This window comes from Hylobates moloch, unplaced genomic scaffold (assembly GCF_009828535.3).
Source record: "Hylobates moloch isolate HMO894 unplaced genomic scaffold, HMol_V3 SCAFFOLD_5, whole genome shotgun sequence".
Taxonomy (NCBI): Eukaryota; Metazoa; Chordata; class Mammalia; order Primates; family Hylobatidae; genus Hylobates; species Hylobates moloch.
In genome coordinates this window covers 46,381,118-46,407,635 of record NW_026652280.1, presented here as the reverse complement: position 1 = coordinate 46,407,635, position 26,518 = coordinate 46,381,118, and the positions used below count along the sequence as shown (strand labels likewise).

General features: G+C 34.9%; 1 protein-coding gene across 6 annotated transcripts in view; it reads right to left on the bottom strand.

Moving 5' to 3' along the window:
- CCDC178 (coiled-coil domain containing 178) overlaps positions 1-26,518 on the bottom strand; it is a 506,076-nt gene that overhangs the window by 291,122 nt on the left and 188,436 nt on the right. For all 6 annotated transcript variants that reach the window (XR_009213490.1, XM_058438507.1, XM_058438509.1 and 3 more), the window contains exons 15-18: positions 23,535-23,718; positions 4,979-5,041; positions 2,955-3,116; positions 1,288-1,401 (exon numbers count right to left, since the gene is read on the bottom strand). Coding sequence is in view for 5 of the 6 variants with exons in the window: in XM_058438507.1 (XP_058294490.1) it covers positions 1,288-1,401; positions 2,955-3,116; positions 4,979-5,041; positions 23,535-23,718 (523 nt within the window). In the remaining variant the exon portion in view is untranslated. The remainder of the gene's footprint in view (positions 1-1,287; positions 1,402-2,954; positions 3,117-4,978; positions 5,042-23,534; positions 23,719-26,518) is intronic.

Below are 26,518 nucleotides of genomic sequence, written 5' to 3'. Positions count from 1 at the left end.
GTTAACTTTAATTGGATAAGTGAAGATGCTTTCTAAGAACAAAATCTTAGTAGTAGTTGGCTTAAAATTTAAAGAATTACGTATATGTTTTTAAATTAAATTATCTTTTGGAATATTAAAATGTATAGTCAAATTATATGATACAATATAAAAATAATTAAATTACATTAGTGATCTAAGTTCTCTATCTGAAAAGGAAATGCTCACTAGTTTAAGCATGTTTATATTAAATGTGATATTTTGTAGTTTCAGAGTGTCAGATTGATGATTTGGGGCTAAAACAGTACACATATGTCAATAGAAGATTCTAGCCATTTAACAAAAGTGCAATCATGCTATTTTTTATTGTTTAATTTTGACTTCTCCTTCCTTCCTTCCTTCCTTTCCTCCTCCCTCCCTCCCTCCCTTTCTTCCTTCCTTCTCTCCCTCCCTCCTTTTGTGCCTCCTTCCTTCCTTCTTTCCTTCCTTCCTTCCTTCCTTCCTCCCTCCCTCTCTCCCTTCCTTCCTTCCTTCTTTCATTTTCTTTCTTCCTGTCTTAGTTTGTTTAGGCTGTTATAACAAAATGCCTTAGAATGAGTACTTTATAAACCATAGAAATGTATGTCTTAAAGTTCTAGAGCTAAGCAATCCAAGAACTAGGCAACAACAGATTTGGTGTCTCATGAAGCCTCTCCCTCTGCTTCAGAGATGGTGTCTTCTTCCTTCATACTCATGTGGTAGAAGGGGCAAGCAAGATTCTTGGGGCCTCTCTTATAGGGGCACTAATCCCAACAAGCTCTCATAATCTAATCACCTCTGGCCTAGCCTCTTATTGGGGATTATGTTTCAACATATGAATTTTGGGTGAACACAAACATTCAGACCATAGCAATTCCCCTTTTCCTTCCTTTTCTCCCTCTGTTCTTTCTTGTTTTCTTTCCTTTTTATTTCTTTTCTTCTTCTTCATTTTTTTTTTTGTTTTTAATCTCCAAGTAAAAGGAGACAGCATGGCCATCACAGAAAGGAGTAGACTTCTGCATGAATCCAATATCAAATTTTCCTTGTATTTATCCTGATTAGGAGGCATGTCCCTGATAAACTAGACGAGTGAGAAAGATACTGCAAGAGAAAGTAAATGAAAACACAAGGACTGTGTGTGTGTGAGTGTGTGCACTTTTATCCCTAGTTGATTTAGTACAACCAATAAGAAATGAGACACATTCATTTAAAATTAAACTTGCTTGAATAGTTTTCACTGACATACATAAACTGTAAATTCAAAATTAGATATTGAACTTAAATTCTTACCTCAGTTTCTATTAGTGCATCAAGGGTTTTCTTCCTCTTTTTTCGTAATTTTTTCTTTACGTTTTCTACCTTTCTTCTAATAAGCTCTTTCTGATCAATTATATTATTAAGCATCTAGAAGACATTCAGATATTAAGATGTGCAGCATTTGCAACCCAATTATCCTCATTTAGGCCAAATTGTACTTAAGTGACTATTTTAATAACAACAGCATTTATTTTGGCAAATAAAGGGAAAGAACCACCACACATGAATTACAGAAATATACTGTATATCCAAAAATTTCAATATTATATTTGCACTATGTGAGAAAGCCAAAATCTAATGAATTTTAGTTAAGTAACAAAAATAAATAAGCTTACATAGAAATTATGAATTTTTGTTATAATATTTGTTTTAATCAAAACTAAAACTCCAAATACAAATAGTAAGCAATCACTACCAAAAAGTATGTAAAAACTTATTCTTCCTTACTGTGTGCTAAATTATTAATTCTTATAATTTATTAACTATTAAAATATAATCAAACCAAAAATGATTACTGAATTACAAGAAGATGTAAAACCATGGCTGTTATAAAATAACAGGAAACAAAAATCATTAATCTTTTCTGGAATTCATTATTGTACTCAGACAACCTCACTTAGGCTTTTGATGCAATTAATAAATTTCCATCACTAATGTAAGGGGGAGCCATCATTAAAATCATTTATCCCACTAGATGTTTGTACTGGTTATACATTCTCTGCAGGAGCATGATGATAGCATTTAGAAGCCCTAAATATAGTGGTACTTGGAATTTGTTGTTTCCATGCTTCACGACCTTATACACGTTGCTCAGGCTCTTTAAGCACAAGTTTTCTCAAGTCTTTGATACCAGTAAACTCCCTCTTGCCTATTTCATAGAAAGGCTTTGAAGCTCAAAATAAACTTTTAAAATAGAAACACTTTTTAAATCACAATTTTAAGAAATAAAGACATTTTGAAAATTATCAAAGACTAAAAATATAAAGTTACATTATTATTTGCAAAGGAAAAAAAGTTCTGGTGCCAAAATGGCTCAAACAAATATATGTATGGCCTCCCTGCAGGGAAGGACAAGAATGTATAAGTCTTGCCACACCCTCTAGTTCTCCAAAAGACTAATGACAGGATTAACACATGTTTTTCGATTAAATTTTTCTTTGGGAAGGGCTAGTGATATCAGTTACTGCCATAAACTTGTAATTTTGAAAATATTTTATCAACATTTGCTTTATTTTTCATCCTAGCTGTCTAAACATCTACATGCATCAAAAATTTACCATGAAAATTTCAAGATCCCTTACATTTTATATGCAAATAAGCACAACTTTAGCATTTCATTAAGAAGGAGTGAAGACTTTGAATTAAGTTTATCATAATGAACGTTTACACCAGATAAGTCACTACTCACACACTTGAAACCTGCTTTTCCCAAGTACCCTCTAAGACTATGGGGTTCTAGATAATAGCATTAATGGTCTTGCTATAGAGTTTCACTGCAGATCAAGTTGTGTGGTCCTGAAATAGTTACTTAGTTTGCCCCTATGTGAAATCATAATTTTCCAAATAACGTAAAATCACATGCGTAACTTACTAACGTATATATTTCTGCACATTAATTTTTCGATTTATTAAATGCTTACAACAGAATGTTCTTTGTAGAGGGTTCTGATTCTTTCAGCTTCGTCTTCTAGTTGAAGCAGAGGTTCCTGTAGTTCTGCCAGTGATATGGCACATATTGCTCTATTTTTTATAAGCTCTTTCCGCTCAAGTGCCTGGACTTCGTAAATGGAATATAGTTTTTCCTGCCAGCAAAGATTTTAAATAATTCATTCAGTTATTAACTTAAACATTTATTGAGCCTCTTTTTCAGTGACAGGCAGTAATATTTGTTTTTATTTGAAAATCAAATAATACAATAAATGTCACCATAAAAAATGGATACGAATGTAATATATATTACATATATTATATTATATTACATATATTATAATATCCAAAAATCTCATGTATGTAATATAATATTTTTATATATAATTTTTTTTTATTTTTTGAGGCAGAGTCTTGCTCTGTCACCTAGCCTAGAGTTCAGTGGCATCATCTCTGTTCACTGCAACCTCCACCTCCCAGGTACAAGCGATTCTTCTGCCTCAGCCTTCTCAGTAGCTGGCATTACAGGCGTGTACCATGCCCGGCTAATTTTTGTATTTTTAATAAGAGAAGGGGTTTTGCCATGTTGGCCAGGCTGGTCTCGAACTCCTGACCTCAAGCGATCCACCTGCCTTGGCCTCCCAAAGTGCTGGGATTACAGGCATGAGCCACCACACCCTGCCGAATGTAGTATATTTAAAGATAACACAGTTATTGTTAGAAGGAATGAAAGAAACACTTTAATAGACAATAAAAATCAAACATTAAAAAAAATATTTCCCAGCCCAAAATGTCAAAATCAATCATTCTTAAGTAAGGATTGAAGGACACCGAGTTAGAGAACACACTAATAACACATTGTGGAATATATACAAGTACTGCAATATAAGACAAAACCAACTAACAGGTCCTTCCAGTTAGACACTTAGAAATAAAACATACGTATAGAAATAAATTAGGAAATTTAGTGTTTTGAAACATAGAGAAGCAAACACTCCTTCTATGTTTGAAAATGCCAAATTTCGTAACAGAAAAAAATTACAAAATTTAAGTTTGCTTCAAAGAGAAGCAGAGGTGTAGATCATCTCAAAAAACACTGTTTGGGCCGGGTGTGGTGACTTATGCCTGTAATCCCAGCACTTTGGGAGGCTGAGGCAGGCAGATCACCTGAGGTCAGGAGTTTGAGACCAGCCTGACCAAAATGGAGAAACCCTGTCTCTACTAAAAATACAAAATTAGCCAGTCATAGTGGTGCATGCCTGTAATCCCAGCTACTCGGGAGGCTGAGGCAGGAGAATCACTTGAACCCGGGAGGCGGAGGTTGTGGTGAGCCGAGATCACGCCATTGCATTCCAGCCTGGCGACAGAGTGAGACTCTTTCTCAAAAAAACAAAAACAAAAACCCACCAACAAACAAAAACACTGAAACTGTGTTGACTCTTGTTTTTTTTTCTTATAATAATAATACTAATTTCAAATATGTATGTATTTCTAAAGGGGAGGCATTCTAGAAGCATGGCATGGATCAAAAAACCCAATCTGGATTCCAAAGGATATGCAGGTGGTAGAAAAAGATTTTAAAAATTCAAGTTGATTTTGCCAGCTTCCATGATTTATTTTCAAAATCTTTATATGGAAGTATCATAGCATATTTTTCTTTCAGGGTTAAATAAGGAAATCCAAGTGAAAGATACTAAGAGTAAAGAAAACATAACATCATCACAAAGCAAACTAAACAGTCAGACACTTAAAAATAAGATTCCACTGCCCTTTTACTAGACTGGCAGAAATTCCTATTAAGCCACAAAATGAGATATGTGTATGGGAGGTCAATTTCTTTATGCATCATCAGACACTGCTGGTTGTACACAGAGGGCAACTGTCATCAGCTAAGGAGAGAAAACTGCTGGCTTGCAAACCAAGTAGTGACAAGATGCCTCATTACAGGCAAATTTAAAATGCTAAGTAAAATGCAAATTAAAGGAAGAATAAAATATTAAAACCAAATTAATATTACCTGAAGCACCATTCCAGCAGCCACTTCACCTCGAGTGAGTTTTTTCAGGAATTCTTCTCTACCCTATATGTTAGGAAATTTTTAAAATGAGGATTTTCTTCATAAAATATCAAAAACATTTTTAAAAACAATTGCTAATATAAGATACATTTTTAATGTTTCAATATAGAGTAAAATATTAATTATAATTTATTATATATATTTTTAAAATCCTGGTGTTATTCGAGGTAACATAATTAAGTGGTACAGCACCAAGAATTAGACTACAAAATATCAATCTTTTCAGTTTGCATTTTATAGTCCTAAACTTAAAAAATCAAAGTGATGAGAAAGTGAAACAAGGTAGTCATCAATTTCTCCTTTTAAAAACTATCAGTTTGTTTTTAATATTACTTTCTGGAATAAACACAATCAACTTTCAAAACAAGATAGATGCAAGTCAAGTGTGAAGTGTGCAAAATAAGAGCAGACTCTCCATTTAGCTGGAACAATTCCTTTTTTAAAAAAAAAATCATACCTTTAAGTTTGTAGGGGAAAAATTTGGAAAAATCTTTTCTTTGCTACCTGGAAAAATTGTTGTAAATTGTTCATACACTTGCTTTAAATTATCACACAAAACCAGAATTGGAAGTAGTTCATAAAGTTCCTTCTGTCTTAAAATTACATCTTGGAATCCCTGATTTGAGGGAGGAGTTGGCTGGGATTTAGGCTGTCCTCCAGATTCAAAAGATATATGTATGTGTGTGTGTTTATATATATATATAAACACATACATATATACATATATGTATATATATACACATATATGTATATATACACATATATACATATATACACATATATGTATATATACACATATATACATATATACACACACACATATATACATATATGTATATATACACATATATACATATATATATACACACATACAGTTTTACAAGGAGGAACAATTAAAATTCAGACATGTCTCTGATACCCCTACTTCAATACTGAATCCCTCATCATATCCCAGGGTCTACAGACACATTACAAAGAAACAAGCCAGCAAGCCTCTGCTCTAACACTTCGTCTACTCAATATAGCAAACCAGCAAAATTATGTTCACCTCAAGCAAAAGAATAATTCCAAAGAAGGAAACATGAAGGTGGTAAATAAAGCAGTAACTTTCATATATCATTTTACTTAAGGATATATCTACATCTAAAATGAATTTATGCAACAATAAGTTTTGATAATTTTAAATAAATTAGCAACCTCTTCTAACATGATAGCAGATACAGCACAGTTTTTCAGTTTGTTTATTATTTAATAGAAATGGAACAAAATTTAAAATGGCTTTGTAGACTGGAGAAAAATATATCATATTCCAAAATAGCTAGATTTGACCTTTGTCTGAAACTAATTGAAAAATGTGTATGTATGGGCATGTGTGCTTTTGTTGTGTTTCATGTGTTGGAGAAAAGACTTGGTGAATGAGGTGAAGCTGAAGAAACAAACAACTCTTAGATTATGCAGAACCTTCCGGGTACATTAATAAAATTATTGAAGAATGATAACAAAGTGTGTGTTTTGGATCACTCTGGTTACAATATGGATTGATTCATTTGTGTTTCCTTAATATTCACTCATCCATTCATTCTTTGAAGTTTTTTTGTTTTTTTTTAATTGTCAACTAGTGAGAAAGAAAGTTATTATTGAAATGAATTCAAGTCACTTGAATTGGGTAAGTTAATATTGTTTGAAAAGAACTTGTGGATGTATGGCTTGGAAAGAACTGCAGGCAGTATATGAGAAATTTAAACAGATAAGAAGTCTGAAGCTGCAAGAATAAGACACTTGTATTTCTCTGAAAAGAAGAAAGATACTACATTTGAAATCTGTGTACAAAACCAACTCAGCCTGTTACCAGTGGACAAATTTGTACACTGCATGGGCAAAACGTCTGGAGCTTCTGTCTAGCATCTCAAAGAACTTTACCAAGCTCCGTTTTCTACCATGCCCCCAAACCTCTGTGATCCAGACAGCCAGGTTAAATGACCAGTCACCAGGAAAGAAAGTATTTATCCCTGGCTGGGCTGCCAATTGCATACTTACACAAGACACAACACCACAGGGAGTGTTTCCAGGCAGATGCTCAAGGCCTTCCTGTGAGACTGTTCTCTTTACAGAAAATGGTCTACCCAAAGCACTGGGAAAATGCCAGGAGGCTAGACAGTTTCTGAGAGAACTACTGAATACTTCCAAAACACCATAGAGTACCCCAAAGACTGACATAGGGAGAGCTCTGATGGTCAAAGGTCTTAGATTACAGGTCCAACATCTGAGAGAGGGGATTTGTTTGTTTTCCCGTCCTATTATCACAGGCAGTGTTCCCTGTAAAGCTGACTCTAGAGTTAAGTTTAGTGTATAGGATACTTATTAAGGAGCATATTTGGAATCAACTCCTGTGGACAGGAGAGGAACGAGGCAGGATTGGACAGAGACATAGGATGAGCTGCAATAGACCCCCAACAACAACCTCGATCAACCCCACAGCAAATCATGAGCAATAATGGACTGTCAGATTTGCCCCAAGTTGGACTAAGGTAGCAAGGCTATCATTCAATTTTTATTGGTCATTAAATGTGAGCTACCCCAGGAACGGGAATGACCTTAAGCAAAGTGACTGAGATGATTCCTGAAGGAGAATCTGGGCAGTTACATTCACATAACAATATAAATGCCATCGGTTCCCTCAATGATAAAACTACCATTTGTACTACTCCTAGTAATGATGGCTAAGATACATTATATGCTTTCTGGTAGAATTATCTTGTCTTAACTTCACAATGAAATCTATAAAATAGTTATGATTGTCCCTTTTGGACATAGGAAAACTGACAGAAAGATTACATAAATTGACCAAGCACACAAAGCTGGCAATTGATGGAACCAGGATACTAATTTACACAATGTGACAGAGAGCATCTCAGTGACACCCAGATATGTAGGAACCCTCAAAGTTATAGGAATATTTAATGTAGAGCCTTCTGACTCTCACGTGCCCCTTTTCTTGTAGGGCCTCCTTTAACATGAGGCTTTCCAGGCAAATGGGACACCTCGTTGAATTCTGAATCTTAGCCACCTATAGTTGAGATTGAAGAACCAAGACTTTGGGTGAAAGGGTTCCAATTAGCTAGTGATGCCATAGTTGGTTCCAAAATGAAATCTGCTAGAAGCTTATGGGCTCCTGGGGAGATACTACCTTTCATTATTCAACATGAATTATGTAGCTGCTGAGAAAAAGCCAGGGTTAAATGAGTTCAAATTACCAAGAGGAAAAATGTCACAAGAACTATAGTGTGGTCTGCTTAGTGAAATACTGATTGCCTACATTGGGCAAAATCCTCTAACCTAAGGCTATTTTATAATAACATGTTGAATAGCTCATGTAATTTATTGAATGCCATACTGAGAGGGAAAAACAGAATGGCTGTATGAGTGCTCAAAGTATGGTCTCCACTGAATATGCATCGCTTTCACACTATGGTAAAGTAGAAAAACTGTAAGTGGAACCACATTAACTCAGAGGCTGCGTGTGTGTGTATGTGTGTGTGTGTGTGTGTGTGTGTAAGTTAATTATCATATCCATTAGTGAAATAGCTATTATCCACTTTCAAATATGATAAAACTGAGGTCTAAGGTCATGGAATTTGTCACAGGACCAGTCTTCAAACATGTATCAGCACCAGGACTGCCTGCTACTAGAGCCTGGACACATTCTGCAGCTCTTCACAATAAGCTCCCTCCTCTATCTCCTTGGCTGCTAGCACTTTGTCCGTTATACAATATTTGCCAAATGAATAATTTATTGAGCAAATGGGTTTATGATTAACAAACAAACTTGCTTTTGATCTCTAGTTTGGAGAATTAAATTGTAGAAGTTCCAGATTCTTTCAAACCAAAAATATGTTACTTTTTAAAAAAATATCTTTATATGAGGAGAAGCTCAGGGCCCATTACAATGTCACAATCACATTTATATATAGCATCTTTAAGATGGATGATACAACAAGGCCTTTGAGATGTTTTTCCTGAGATGTGGAGAGATGGGAGAGGTGGTAGAAAAGACAGTGAGGTTGATTCTGACTTAGGATTGCATGCAACATATATTTCTAAAGTATAAATACCTGAGAAAGCACTGAAGGAAGACTGCGTTCTCCAGAAACGTGGCCTGTGGCCCAGCTTGTGCTAAACGTTCAAGTTCTTCAAATTGCCAATTCATTGTAAAGGGAACGAAAGCCCAGAAAAATTGCCACTTAGCAACTGTTCCAATAATAGATTCTACTAAGGATCACTGATTCTAAATCCACTGGGTGAAATGTGTTGGAAAAAAATAGCCATGTATTCTTAAATATCACTCAATTGATTACTTATTAATTACAATGGGGAAATGAATATATTTCTTGACCATAACTTTAACCAACTGATCAAACTTAATATCACTGATAATGAGACAAACATAGACCATGTGCTTGTGGACACAATATTATGTTATTATAATTATGTTATATTCCTCCCAGATGTGTTTAACTTGTATCTAATTATGAAGAAACAAAAAGACAAATCCATATTGAGAGAAATCCTACAAAGTAACTGGCCTAGACTCTTGAAAATGTAACGTAGTGAAAGACAACTTTTTTAAAAAAATGTAGAGACTTTTTAAGATTAAAAGAGACTCAAAAGTTATAACAGATAAATATAATGCATGGGGCTCAATGACATATACCAACCAATTGAATTAGAGAAATTTGCATGTAGACTATGCATTTGTGCTCATTATCTAATTATTGCCTCTTAGCTGCAAATCTACTGTTTTTAACTCTGATCTGTGATAATGGAGGTGTATCCTGTGAGCAGTTTCCTTTTGCAGTTTTACTTTTGGAGTAAAGCTAGGCTTTATCAACAGAGGGCAGGGGACAGGCAGGCAGAGCTGCAGCAGCAAGGGTCCCTGTGTCCTGGTTCCTTGTTCCAGTGGACCGTTGTTATTTTCTCCATCCTCCTGCAGAACTGCCACCAGCTGGTGTGTGGGGAGGTTCTCTGCCCACAAACTCCATTCTACCTCCATCAAGTCTCTTCAGCAAGTCGCAGATAGCTGCTGCTGAACCCTGTGTTGAGAAACAACCCCACCCTCTCCAATAAAGCTTCACTCTGCTTGGAAGAGGGCAGCCTCTTCCATGCTTGTTCCTTCTTAGGGTGCTTTCTCTCAGCCCTCCAGGCACTGGCTGCTGCCTACGTTTGCTATTCCTGTGTTCTTTAGAACAGAGATGGCAAACTTTTTGTAAAGGGCCAGAGAGTAAATATTTTAAGCTTTGCAGGTCATAAGGTCTCTGTCACAACGACTCAATTCTGGTTTTGGAGAAAAGGAATAAAAGAGATCAAAGGATCACTTTGAAGAGCTTGGAAGAAGCCTGGAGCAAAGGATGTGACAATATCTCAGAAGCTGGAAAGAGGGCACATTCAACAATCACCTTTGACCCGCAGCCTGGTTTTAGCAGTTACAAACCAGAAGGTGGCAGCAGAGAGCTACACTGCTGGAATAGATTCCTGTACTAGAACAAAAGATAGCTGAAAGGAGGATGAACAGTCAATACTGAGTCCGGAAACCCACATTCAAAGAGAAAAAGGGAGCAACACTACATAAACAGATCTAACATCAGAATCAAAGAAATGGCTTCAGTTTAATTTCCAGTGACAGCGAAGCACTAAGAGCAAAGTTAGAGAACTTATGTAAGGTTTGAGATCAGGAAAGGAAGATGGATACTCTAAAGAATTACAATCTTAAAGCAAAATTTGAGATATGTTTAAGTGACTATGGGCCGGACTGAATTAGTGGGACCAGGTATCACTGGCTATGGTTGTGCATTATTAGGAAACATTTTGGTGGCCAGGACCCTAACAGAAAGTATAGGTGGCAGCCCAACCTGGTTCTATCTGAAAATAGGACATGACACTATTTTATCTTTCTTTTTGTATGAAAGTATATGTGTTTTTGGTGAAATATTTTAAATTACAAAAAGAAATAATACAAATACTCAAATCCAAAGATATGTGTTTTGACTTTTTGGTGTCATTTCTTTTTTAGGTCCTGAATTTAAAGTTATTATCTCTGGTAGAGTCAGTCTAACAAGATCTTTCTCATCTACTACAAAAGCAGAAGTCTCATGAATTTTTAAAAATTCTACATTGAATGAATTTATAGTTTATCTTAATACTCATATATTTAAACACTATCCTATTATTGAGAAATTTGTATATTTAAAATTTCCTATTATATGTTATTAGTATGTAGTCATGGTTTCCATAAACATTTATTGAGTATCTGTATAAGCACTGTTTAAGCACTGGAATGCAGTAGTGTATACAAAATAAACAATTATTGTTGACCTCATGAACCGTGTTTTCAGTGGCTGTTACGTTAACTGTTAATAAACATCCTTAAACCTGCAGCATCTCTGTTGGCTTTGATCTTGGTTACTTTCTTAAAGTTGTATTTTTAGAAATAATGTTACTGACAGATTGTGAATGTCAGGTTCTTTACATCTATTGATGAATTGCTTTCCAGGAAAGCTTTAATTTACACTGAATTGGATACTTGAGCACGTACGAGTTGCTATAGCAAAATATCTTTACCAGTATCAAATATCAGTTTTTATATATGTAAAATTGGGATAACACTTTTTTTCATAAAATAAGTATGGGAGGTAAAAGAAGAAAATGTATATAAGGTAATATGCTTAAGGCATCACTCATATTAAGTATTCAACAAATAACCATCATTATGTTCAACATGTTGTTTAGAACCCACGCATTTATCACAATTACTGGGAGACAGACTTAAGAGTAAAATATGTAGGTAAGTTGTTAAAGATTGTTTTTTTTTTAATCCTGAACAACAAAGGTAGCCCCACGCTATAGGAGTATTTTTATGCTACTTATCCCTAATACCTTTAAGAAGTTATTATTTGTCAGGCTCCAGGTTGAATGTTTTATACACAATATTATGTATTTATCACCCAAAGGTACCATATAGACATTGTTACATTTATTTAAGAGATGAGAAACCTAGACTAAGAAAAGTTAAGTATATTTTTAATATTCTTAGAGCAAATAATTAGCAAAACCAGGATTCGAATTAAGAAACATCTGACTCTGAAGTCCATGCTCTTTCAATTGAACCACATTTCCTTTGGAACAGGAAGAAGAAAAGTAGAAACAAAGTTCAGATAATTAAATGGAAATACTGAAAAGTCAACTTGCCATCCAATTTTTGACAAGCAAAATACTAACCCAGTAGAATGGAGAAGGAAACTATGTTCCCATATGATATTTACAGCAAGCCAAATAAAGTTTTATTATATTCTCAATGTTTTGTACTATCAAGATCCATAAATGTTCAATGCTTTATTTCTATCACATTTTCATGTTTATTTACCTCCTCGAATGTGTCAGGAAAAATGAACTTTTCTGATGCTTGACTAAGGGGTTACTTAGCAGCCACTGTGGGACTTTAATCCTGCTGTACCTTCACACTATTTCTGTTTTCCTTGCATTCTCCTTCCCTTCTTCCCGGCAACCATTTCCCACTAATACAGATTAGACATTCCCAATATTATGATTAATAGCAGATTCCTTTTCACTCAATTTTGGCAATGTATTCTGCCTATGAATGGAGTGGAAAAGAATCTTAGTAAATGAAGACCAATGAAACAAGCAAAAAAATACCAGATCAAAGTTATAAATATGGAACAGAGAGAGATAAGGAAGTGATTATCCTAGAAATGTTCAGCATAAATAACTGAGCTTCTAAGCAGCTTAACTCAGAGAGAAATAAGAAAGTGTAGGGAACTCTTAATGATTAATTAAAAAGAAATAAATTTTATCAAGAAAAAATAACTTTTTTAGTTTGGAAATCTAAGGTCAATTACTTTTGTAGTTTTTTTTGGGCATATTGACAATATGACTAACTCCCTTATTAGTCTGAAAAACCAAGAAGCAATGGTCTATCTTAGCCATTACTTTTATGGACCTTGATTAAAAGCCAAGGATGTGATAGCAATTCATAACTCAATAAAAGCTATTACATGTGGGACAAGAGTAATATGCTCCAGATTCAACATGCTATAAGGCATAAATCCTTTGGGATAAAAATTAATGAATTAATAGAATGTTCATTTATAACTACTTAAAAATATCAGTCTCGTCTGGAATTCTTATAGAAGTTGCATGGTGCATAAATCAAGCTTTAGTTTATTAGAGCTGTTTTGTTCTGTTGATTGAACTAAAGATGCTCTAAGTACTAGCAGAAATTATGCCCTCCAAGAAACTTTTGAGAAGGTTCTGACTTTTATTTTACTCAAAGGATGGGCCTATAAACCTTGTCTCAGAGGTGAACAAATAGTAGTTGAAGGGAGGTCTGAGAACATAAAGAACAGTTTGAGATTAGTTAAAATATCTGAAAAAGCACTCAAGGCAAGTCATAGACTTCTAAAGTTATGCACCAGATTACTGTGGACTGGAACTTTCTAAGGACTTGACACATTGTCTTTTTCTAGCATTGAAAACGACCCCCACCCCCAGTATGATTATTTCGAAGCTTTCAGCTTAACTGAATCTTTGTTGGTCAGAATGTAAGTCTTATGTCTTACGACTCTACCAAGACTGGCATGAGATGTCCTGGTCCCTAAACTCTACACAGTCACCTAAAAGCTTACCTTGGGAAAACCCCTTTACTCCCAAAATGAATGTGTTAATAACAATTGTACAGTTTTGTGAACGTTAAATTTATTAGCATGTATAAGGGGTTTTTCATAAAATAGGCTTGAAGAAAACTCTTTATGTCTACTTTATTCCTTCCTTTTTACTAAGTTTCCACTTAGTTCTAGCACTATGATTCTAACCTGGAACCAGAGTGCCCTGATGTTCTCACTTTTCCACCAGAATACCATTATATTCAAGCAAAAAACCCTTCGAGATTATGCAGCTTGCATAGAAGATTTCAGCTGGAGTGCTAGGAAGTACTTAACAACTGGTAAAAGCTCTCAAAATTTTTGGTTGCAATGTCACATTCTTTAGACAATTCTAGATGGTTTTCTGTTCATTCCATCAACACTATAATTGAATACATATTACTATTAAATTGACTTATTCCCTATCCCAATTGGCTAATTTTATCCTGACACTTGGCCAAACACCTCTTTTCTGAATAGGTCAGTTATTGGAATTGAAAATATGGAAAAACTGGGACAAATCATTTGTAATAGCTGAAAAATTAGAGAAAGTGCTAGACATACTTCTTGTTCAGGATTGCTTCTACTCTAAGACTGCCCTAAACTTATCTGGCATTTTACAGATGCATTAACTTGAGAGAACATAATTCATAAATTCTACCTCTAGAGTTTCAAAAGGCTATTTCTTGGAGCTACCCTAGAAGTGATATTGCTATAATTAATTTCTAGATGATGGATTAAAGATTAATTTCAGGCCAGACTCAACAAATATAGAAAGTTACTTAAAAGGAAAACATAATTCTCAGATTTAGAGTGTTCTAAAGATTTTCATGAATCAGTCCATGAAAGATAATAGGGTCATTACACAGGCAAAAATTACAAACTTGAATTACTATAAACCTGAATTATCTAAGGAAAATCCAGAAATTTATTTTGAATTTATTTTGAACTCTGAAGCAGATATGCATGTGTATATTATGGAAGTTTTTAATGCCATATATATTCAGGCTCAGAAATTAGCAGGAGTGATTAACCATTGGGAATGGTTTCTTAAGTGGACTAGTTTCTTTCTGTTGCTTCTTTCCAGTGATCAATCAGCTCCCATGAGGTAAGGAAACAACATGATGAATACTTTCTTTAATTTTGCATGAATAAAGGGAGAAAGGGAGAGTGACGTCAACAAGATGGCTCCCTAGAAGTGCCTGGAGTTCATCCGCACCCCAAAAAGAACCAAAGCAACAAATAAATAGTGAAGATTTGAATGCAGTGTCAGAGAGAATGCTGGAGTGGAGCAGGGGAGTGGAGAGGCAACTGTGGTAATTGGAACTCCAAGAGAGCAGCATGAAGGCACCTGGCCTCTGCAGCCCCATCTCCTGTTCCTGAATCAGATGGGCCCAAAACTAGGGGCAACTTCCCTTTGCAGGAAAAAGGTAAACAGAAGAACCTTATCAGCCCCCACTGCCACTTTAAACACCTACAGTATTTACTAAAAGATAATTCCACAGTCCTCATAAGCCCTGAGCCCAGTTTGGAGAGTTGCTGAAAATTTACACTGTTGCATTGCTTCAAATTAGAAGATCAACTTATGCACTTCCCCAACTCCCATCCACCTCCTGTGAGCCAAGCTGCTGCAGCACAGCACTGTCTTGATACCAGAGCCACCTCTAGAGTGTACCCTTCTCTGGAGGCCAGTAGCCACTGCACCTCTGCAGCAATGGTGCTCCATCTTCATTCCAAGCCCAGTGGCTACATGCTACAACCCTAGCTGTGTGGAGCCTGGGTCAAGGATTGGCTGTGACTCTGGTCCTGCACATCATGGAAACCAACCCCTCCACCTCCAGCACTTCCATCAAGGAAAGGATCTGAGTCCCACCCAGGGCAAACCCACCCTTGAACCAGCCAAACTAGTGCATGTCCACCCCTGAGTAGAAAAGGTCCCTGAGCCAATAAACAGCTGGTCTGCCCCTAGGCCAGCCAGGAAACCATACAGCCATGTCAGAGGCTTGAGAAACAGCTCCATGGGCTTCCACAGAAAATATGCTGCCAGGCCAGCTGATCAGCTTTGTGCCCATGTCGACTCGATAAATAGCCTCTTGAGCCTCCCCTCCCTCTGGCTGAAATGCCCCCCATACAAACCAAGCATCTGTGTGTCCATGTTCTAGGCCTGAGAAACAACACCATGGGCCACCTCTAGCAAACACAACTCCAGGCCGGCGAGGAAACCATATGGCCATGTGCTGGGCATGAGAAACAGCCCCACAGGCCACCCCTGGCAGACATGCCTGTAGGCTGGCCAAGCAGCTGTGAGCCTGGTCGCAAGCCTGAAAAAAACAAAAAAACAAAACAAACAAACAAAAAAACAAGGGTTGCCCTGAAGACACACCTGAAGGCAGTTGAGCAACTACATGCCCATACTTCCAGGCAGAGTAAGAGCCCTGTGTCCTCAACCCCAGTGAGCCAGACCCTAAGTTAGCTGACCCATCATGTGTACACATGTGTCCCTGATCTGAGAAACAGCCCAGTGAGTCCACTCTTAGCAAAGTCATATCACCACAGATTCTCTCAGCTTAGGCAAGTGAGACACTTGCAAATGTCACTAGCATAGATTACAGCTGAAGAAACTACATAGAGACTACATTACTGTATCCACCTGGGACTAAATACAACAAACTCTAAAACACTGATACCCCAAGACTCAACAACATGAATAAGTTTCCCTACATATCATACTCCATAAAATCGGAAGAGCCAACTGTCCCACCAGATGCATAGACACCAACATAAGGAAACAATAAACATGAAAAAGCAAGGAAAAATGACACCCTCAAATGAAGACAATAATTCTCTAGTAACATACCCCAATAATAAAGAAATATACAAAATGCCAGAAAAAGAATTCAAAATAATAATCATAAGGAAACTCAGAGAGATACAAGAGAATACAGATAGTTCAATAAAATCAGGAAACAGTTTATGATTTGAATGAGAAATCCAACAAAGATATAGATATTATTAAAAAAGAACCAAACAGAAAACTAGAGCTGAATAATTTGGTAAATGAAATAAGAAAATAGAATCAAGAGCTTCAATAATAGACTAGTACAAGAAGAAGGCAGAATTTATGAACCTGAAGACAAGTCTTTTGAAATAACAAGGCAGAGGAAGAAAATGAAAAGAATGACACCATTAATGGGACAGCATAGATGAACATACATTTGTATTATGGGCATTCCAGAAGAAGAAAATAGAAAGATGTAGAAAACATGTTTAGCGAAATAATAGGTGAACACTTCCAAAGTCATGAGAGAGAGATGGACATCTAGATCCAGGAAGCTCAAATAATGCCAAATAGATTCAACATAAACAGGTCCTGTCGTAGGGACATTTTAGTCACATTGTCCAAAGTCAAAGACAGAACAAATTTAAAAACAGCAAGAGAAAAGCATCGTCACATATAAGAATTTGCTATAAGACTAACAGTGGATTTGCCAGGAGAAACCTTACAAATCAGGAGATAATGGGATGATATATTCAAAAGGCTTAAAGAAAAAACTGCCAGCCAAGAATATTCTACCCAGCAAAGCTGTCATTCAGAAATGAAGAAGAAAAGTATTCTACAGAAAGGAAAACCTAAGGAAATTCATAACCACTAGATAGGCCTTAAAAGAAATGCCCAATAGGTTTTACATCTGGTGGTGAAAAAAACAATAACTATCAGGAAAACATGCAAAACTATAAAACTCACTGGCAGAGCCAATATATACAGGAGAAAGAGAAAAGAGTCAAGTCTTATTACTACAGAAAACCACCCAATCACAAAAATAAACAGTAAGAGATGAAGTAAGAAACAAAGGACATAGAAAACAACCAGAAAACAATTACTAACATGACAGGATTAATTCCTCATTTATCAAAATAGCCTTGAAAATAAACAAATTAAATTCCTCATTTAAAAGATATAGACCAATTGGATTGACTAAAAAGACCCAACTATATGCTACCTACAGGAAACTTACTTCATTAACCTGTAATGACGCATAGACTGAAAGTGACATGATTAAAAAAAAAAAAAGATTTCACACAAACAGAAACCAAAAGTGAGCAAGAATAGCTGTACTTATATCAGACAAATCAGACTTCAAATGAAAAACTGTAAAAAGAGACAAAGGAAAACATATACTAAAAAGCATTAATTCAATAAGAGAAAATTTGTAAACACATAAACACATATATACACCTAATGCCAGAGCACCCAGATATATAAAGCAACTATTATTAGATCTAAAGAGAGATTGATCTAATACATTAATAGTTGTGGATGTTAACACCCCACTCTCAGTACTGGACAGACCACCTAGACAAAAACCTAACAAAGAAATATGGGATCTAAATAGCACCATTGACCAAACAGACCTAACAGATATTTAGATAATGTTTAGAGCTATTTCAATATTTAGAGAACATTTCATTGAACAGCTGCAGAATACATTCTTTTCATCAGCACATGAAACATTCTGCAGGATTAACCATATGTTTAGACACAAAAAATCTTAAAACATTTTTAAAATTAAAATTAAAATTATATCAAATATCTTCTCTGACCACTTATAAGAAAACTAGAAATTGATAATAAGTAAAAGATTAAAACTACACAAATGCATGGCATTTAAACAATATGCTTCTGAAAGACCAATGGGTGAAGGAAGAAATTAATAAAATTGAAAAATTCATTGAAACAAATAAAAATAGAAACATATATCAACATTTATAGGGCACAGCAAAAGCAGTTTTAACAGCCAAGTTTATAGCACTAAATGCATATACTACATAGAAAGATTTGAAATAAAAATGTAATGATCTCAAAGAACTAAAACAGCAAGAGCAAAACAAACCCAAAGTTAGAAGGAAATAAATAATAAAGATGAAAGCAGAAATAAATGAAATTGAAACTAAAAATACAGTACAAAAAATCAATGGAACAAAAAATTGATGTTTTGAGAAAATAAACAAAATTGAGAAACAGCTAGACTAAGAAAAAAGAGAGAAGACATAAATGAATACAATCAGAAACAAAATGGAAACATCACAATAGATACAACAGAAATAAAAAGGATCATTAGAAACTTCAATGAACAGTTATACACTAATAAATTTGAAAACCTAGAGGAAATGGATACATACAATCTACCAAGATTGAATCAAGAAGAAATAGAAAGTGTAAGCAGGCCAATAACAAGTAACACGATTGAATCAGTTCTAAAAAGTATTCCAACAGAGAAAAGTTCAGGACTAGATGTCTTCACTGCTGAATTCTACTAACCTTTAAAGCAGAATTGAGACAATTTCTTCTGAAACTATTACACAAAATTAAGGCAGAGAAAATTCTTCCTAGGTCATTCTATGAGGCCAGCATAACCTCAATATCAAATACAGATGAGGAAAACAAAAAATTAAAACTACAGGCCAATATGTATGAAAATAGAGGCAAAAACTTAAAACACTAGCAAACTGAATCCAACAACACATCAAAAAGATATTACACCATAATCAAGTGAAATTTATCTAGGAATGAAAGTATGGTTCAACACATGTAAATTAATAAATGTGATACATACATCAGCAGAAGAAAGGACAAAAAGCACACGGTTATCTTAATAGATGCAGAAAAAGCATTTGATAAAATTCAACATCTCTTCATGATAAAACCTCATAATAAATTAGGTACAGAAGGAAAATATCTCAACACAATAAGGTCCATATATGACAAACCCACAACTAAGATCATACCGAGTGGGGAAAAGCTAAAAGTCTTTCCTCTAGGAACTAGAACAAGACAAGCATGCCCACTCTTACCAATCTCATTCAATATACCACTAGAAGTCCTAGTCAGAGCAATTGGGCAAGAAAAATAAACAAAGGAATCCAAATTGAAAAGGAGAAAATCAAACTGACCCTCTTTGCAGATTATATGATCGTGTGTGTGTGTGGGCGGGGGGTGTGTGTGTGTGTAGAGAGAGAGACTCTACCAAAAAAATTGTAGAACCGATAAATTCCTTAAAGTTGTGAGATACAAAGTCAACATGAAAATTCAGTAGCATTTTTATACATGAACAATGAACTAGCTGAAAAAAATAAGATGGCAATCCTAATTACAATAGCTATAAAAAATAAAAATAAAATATCTAAGAATAAATTTAATGAATGAGGTGAAATACTTTTACAAGGAAATCTATGAAACATTGATAAAAGAAATTGAAGTGGATACAAACAAAATGGAAAAACATCCAATGCTCATAGATTGGAAAAATTAATATTGTTAAAATTAATATTGTTAAAAATTGATAAACAATTAATATTGTTAAAATTGTGTGTTAACCATACTACTCAAATCAATCTACAGATTCAATGCAATTCCTATAAAAATACCAAATATGTTCTTAATAGGAAAAGAAAAAATAATCTTAAAATGTGTATGGAACCCCAAAAGACTTCAAATTACCAAAGCATTCCTAAGCAAAAAAATCAAAGCTGTAGACATTATACTACCAGACTTCAAAATTCACCACAAAGCTGTGTTTGAAGATAGCATGGTACTGGCATAAAAACAGTCACATAGACCAGTAAACAGAACAGAAAATCCAGAAATTAATTCACATATCTACAGCCAACTGATTTTTGACAAAGGCACCAAGAACCTACATTGGGAAAGGACAGTTTATTCAATAAATGGTGCTAGGAAAACTGGATATCCACCTGCAGAAGAATGAAACTGGACCCTCTATACAAAAATCAGCTCCAAATTGGTCAAAGACCTAACTGTAAGACCCCAAACTACAAAACTACTAGGAGAAAACATAGGATAAATGCTTCAGAACATTGGCCCAAGAAAAGATATTATTCCTAAGACCTCAAAAGCACAGACGACAAAAACAAAAATAAACAAATTACATTATATTTAACTAAAAACCTTCTGCACAGCAAAGGGAACAGTCAAAAGAGTGAAAATACCACCTAAAGAACAAGAGAAAATATTTATAATATTTTCATTCAACAGGGGATTAATATCCAGAATACACAAGGAACTCAAACATCTCAACAGCAAAAAAAAAAAAAAAAAAAACTGATTTAAAAATGGGCAAATGATCTGAACAGATATTTTTCAAAAAAATCATACAAATTGCTAACAAATACAAGAAAAAAGTTCAACATTACTAATTACCAGATAAATGCAAATCAAAACCACAACTGTATCATCAAACTCCAGTTAGGATGGATAGTATAAAAACATGAAAAAATAACAAATGCTGGTGAGATGTGGAAAAAAGAGAATTCATATACTGTTGGTGGGAATGAAAATTAGTACAGACACTACGGACAGCAGGACAGAGGTTCCTCAAAAAACTACAAATAGGAGTACTGTATCATCTTGCAATCCCACTATTGTTTATTTATCCAAAGGAAATTCATATATTGAAGAGACATCTGTATCCCCATGTTTTTTTGTGGCACTATTCACAATAGCCAAGATGTGGAATCAAATTAGGTGTCCAACAACAGATAAATGGATAACAAAAAGTGGTATATATACACAATGGAATATTATTCAGCCATAAGAAAGAATGAAATCCTATCATTTGCAGAAACATGGATGGAACTGGAGGACATTATGTTAAGTGAAGTAACTCAGGAATAGAAAGTTAAATACTACATAATCTCATTCATATGTGAAAACTAACCAAAATTGATCTCACAAAACTAAAAAGTAGAACATAGAATACTGAAAAGTGGGGTGGGTTGGAGGAAGTAGGAGACAGAGATTTTTTAAAGGATACTAAATGATGGCTAGATAGAAGGAATAAGTTCTTGTGTTCCATACCACTGTAGGATCACTATGGTTAAGAATAATACACATTTTCAAATAGCTAGAAAGATGATATTGAATATTTTCAACACAAAGAAATGATAAATGTTTGAGATGATGGATATGTTAATTACCCTAATCTGATCACTATATTCTACATGTACGTCAATATCACTATGTACCCAATAAATATCTACAATTATTATATGTCAATTTAAAAAAATAAAATTAAAAATAACAGAAAAGGGGGCACTCTATTTTGGGTTGGCAAAGCAATTACAGTAGAGTCACATCAAACTTGCATTGAATCTATAAGTTCTATTTTATGGTATCAAAAAAATTTAGAAAAATAAATAATCCAGTGCAACATCTCTTTCATAAGTGAGTACCTCAAATAAATGAAGCAATATGTTCGAAGAATTAAATGTAGTTTGTCACAGCCACGGGGAAAATATGTGAAAGATGACAAAGGTTTCGAGTCAATTAGAAAAATTAAAATACACAGTTAAGTGGCCAAGTAAGTGGATGATGATATCTTCATTGATATCCTCAAAGAAAAAAAATTAACTGACCAATATATAGAAATATATTGATATTATTTAAAAAATTATAAACATCTACAATATTATTGTATATGCTAAACCATAGAATCGTATGCCTTGCATTTTAATTTCTTCTATGCATGTTTACTTTGCTTACTATCTCATAGAAGATACGATTAACCCATTCAACACCCATCAGGAGAGACATAGGTCATTTGAACAGCTGGATTCAATGTGGGAAAAACACCCCAATCTTTCAGTACAGAAACATTTACACATCCGAAATTCAGATATCACAAAGGAAAGTATTCATTGACGATAATGCTAGCAACAGATATTGGAAATGGTGTACAGACTGTATATTTTCTAGGTATTTTTTTTGCTCATAAGTCTTTAATAAGAAAATAGCAAAGACAAGAGACATGTTTGTGTGTAAGATGGATGAAAGCAGCCTGTTGAAGTGGCCCTGCAGGTGCAGTAAAGTGGGGTGGACTTTGCAAGTCTGATATGGTTTGGCTTTGTGTCCATACCCAAATCACACCTTGAATTGTAATAATCCCCACATGTCAAGGGCGGGACCAGGTGGAGATAATTGAATCATGAGGCAGTTCCCCCATGCTATTCTCATGATAGTGAGTAAGTTCTCACGTGATTTGATGGTTTTATAAGGGGCTTCCCCATTTGCTTGGCTCTCATTCCTGCCACCCTGTGAAGAGGTGCCTTCTGCCGTAATTGTAAGTTTACTGAGGCCTCCCCAGCCATGCAGAACTGAGTCAATTAAACCTCTTTTCTTTATAAATTACTAAGTCTCAGGTATTTCTTCATAGCAGTGTGAGAATGGGCTAATACAAAGCCTCTACCACAAATGGCAGAGAGCTGCTATCCAATACATCTCTCACTTAGGAGTGGGTTTGAAGCATGTGAGCAATTATTTCTGCAGAAATGTAGTCTACAAATTTCCAGGTACTCTAGAATTCAACAACTCATAGGCCTACTAGAGGTACTTTATATTCTCACATTACATAAGGTAGACGAACACCTCTCAGAATCCCTTCTTCCTACTATAGGCAGACATTATTATGGGTTAGATATACATGATAAAGATGAACTGAGCACCACACTCCTGGTGCTCCAAGTAGTTTATGGTTGATAATAGCAAAAAGTAGAAACAATTGTGGATTAGCTACCTTGAGCCCTCATCCTCTTCTGTTCAAGCTGAGCCTTTGGAGAGAGGTGGTTTTCTTCTCATTTATAAGAAGTGAGTTTTTGAAAAGACTGTTAATCCTTAAATTAAAATCTAATTATCAAGATGAAATCGATACACTTCAGGCAAATTACTCTTTTTTTTCATCGTGAGTAAGAGGAACACAAAGATACACAACCTTGAACTTTCTTCTCACTTCTGCTATTTTATCTTCCATTTCATCTGTCTTGTGTTTGGTTAGGTGGAAAAGAGTACCGACACGATAAGCCTCCTTATAGATGTTCTTGAGATGTTTATCATTTTTTAACTTCATTATTGTCAAAGATTTTATTTCAGATTCATATTTTGATTTTTTCCTTATACTGTAAAAGTAAAGCAAAAATTAATATTATTGAGTAGTGAGACAAACATATTTAATAATAGTAAAAAAGAATAAGATCATATTTTATGTTGTCAAAAATACAAAATTGCTGGATAATTAGCTAAAACTTGAAGACAGAACATGTGTCCTAGGACTCCATTTATTCTGCTGCTTCTGATGGTTACCCCTAGTTGTCAGGCTCTTTCCAATTTCAGAAGCATAAAAGCATCAATAAGAAAGGCTTGGGGAATCCGGGTGCTTGGCTTTTTGAACATTCAAAATCCCTTCTATACTCCTTTACATTTCAATTTGTGACTTCCATAAAGGTGTTTTTACTAGAGAGTATGTTCAATGGAAAAGCCTAAACAAAAACCAAAGCATATACAAGAGCAAAGTTTCTCAACTTCAATATTATTAACATTTGTGGTGGCACAATTCTTTTTGTAGGTGGGATGTCCTGTGCATTGTAAGATATTTTGTAGCATCTCCCACTAGATGCCAGCAGCACTGTCTCAGTTGTAGCAGCCAAAAATATCTCCAGCCACTGCCAAAAATCCCCTAAAGGTACAAAATCATCCCTGTTGAGAACCACTTGAATAAAGCAATGGTTCTCAACACTAACTCCACATTATAATAACCTGCAAAGCATTTAATAGAACTTTTTGCTTCTAAAAATTCTGGATGGATTAGTAGGCTTATAATAATATACAATCAATCTGGGGTAAAGCTCCAGCGTCACTATTTTTAAGCACCCCATGTGATTCTAACATGCAACCAGAAAGCAAACTATAGATATATACAGATATATATAGAGAGAAGTATCTAAACCTTGTATATACACAAAAATCACAGGGAGAGCTTTGAAAGTCACAGATTTCCGGGCTTCACTCTCATAATGTGGTTCAGTAGATGCAGGAGGTCTGAGAATAGCTCCCAGGTTGATGACACTTGGTTGCAGACCACACTTCATTCAAGTAGCACTGCTCAAGAGGTTGGGGTGAATACACATGATTAGCTTTCACTTAATAGAACACAGAGAAGATTGAATTAGTGTGGCCAAATCAGCTGATGATGAGCTGCATTGATCCTTCATTTTCACCTATTCCAAAATAGGATGAAAGAATGATGTAGAAATAAGAATAAACATACATTCAAGGCAAGCAGGAGACATAGCTAGGCTCACAAACAAGGTAGAATAGAAATGGGGTCGAAAATCAAAGCATAAGTAGAGGAGAAGAAGCATAAAACTAGCTGAAGGTGTTGCACCAGATGAGCGACCAGTGCAAGGTTCACTGACTCATGGCAGGGCTTTCCATGAGCTGTGCTTGATGTGAAAGGATCATTCACTTACTGAGGCTAAAGATACATAGAGAGCAAGGAGCAAAGGCATTGAGGAGAACAGATCCTGAGACCAATAACTCAACCATGCTGCCTATTGAATCAGTAATTGCAATAATGTTATCCCCAATATCACCTTTGTATGATCACTGGGAATCAGAAAACACGACCATAAATGGAAGAATTTAAAGATTGGTTAATTGGGACCAAGTAGGGTGAGGTGGAAGCAATGACATAATTTCAACTGGAAAGAGATAAACAAGAAGATATGTGTGTATGAGAGAAAGAGAGGGGTGTATGTGTATGTATGTGTGTTACGTGTGTGCGTGTGTGTGAGAGAGACAGAGAGACAGAGAGACAGAGACAGAGAAAGAAAAGAGACCTGCTTATTTAGAATAGGAGGCCTCAAAAAAGACACCAAAATATATTAAGAAATATCTTGTTTCCAAAGACCTAGCAATCAGAGTGTGAACCCAAAGCACTTTAGGTGATAGCGATTTTATAAAACATTCTGACAAAGAACTTAAAATAAGTATATTTAAAATGCTCAAAGATCTAAGTAAAGAAATCACTAATTTTGTAAAAGGAAAAGAAATTTTGACACACGGCAGAAATTAGACAAAAATAGATAGATGGGGAAGACAAATTTTAAGGAATAATGAAAAGAAATATGGACAGAAATAATTAAAATAGTTTTGAAATAGAACCAAAAAACTCCAAACTGAGAAGAGTCAAAGAGAGTTTTGGATTAATAGGTAGGAATGAAGTACTAAGGTATTTACTCAAATAGCACAAAAAATATGGGTGTGTGTGTGTGTGCAAGCACACACAATATACATGTGTGACATGTTTGTGTCTACACATAGTATATGTATACTTTTGAGTCTATGTGTACTTATGTTTGTGTACACATGCATATTTGTGTTTGTGTATACTTTTTGTGTTTACTGTGTACATATGTGTATATGTGTGTTAATCTTTGTATATGTACGTGTATATATGTTGTGCATGTTTACACATGTATTTGTTTTGTGGAAAACACAGTCCATGCATTAAATGGAGTGGGATGAACGTGTGGTGTGCGTTTGAGTATGTGTTAAGCGACATTCCATTTGATTTGCAGAAGGAACAATAATAAGATATGTTGTGTAAAGACTAGAGAAATTTTCTATACTCCCTATGAAGAAGATTAGTTTAAAAATGCGACAAATTTCTAGACATGAGAAAAAAATAGGACCACAGACCAGATAACAAAATTAGTTGTGAGTACTGAACATTATAAAAATAAAAAATCTATAGCTAAAGATATTACGATAAAACAGTAGAATATTAAAGACTAAGGACACACAAAGTGATGCAATAAATGCCAAAAGAAAATTATTATCTTCAAATCAAAGCAAAAATAAATGTGAAGCTATAGTTCCATACATTGCCAAATTATTATTCAAGATTGATGAGCTAAA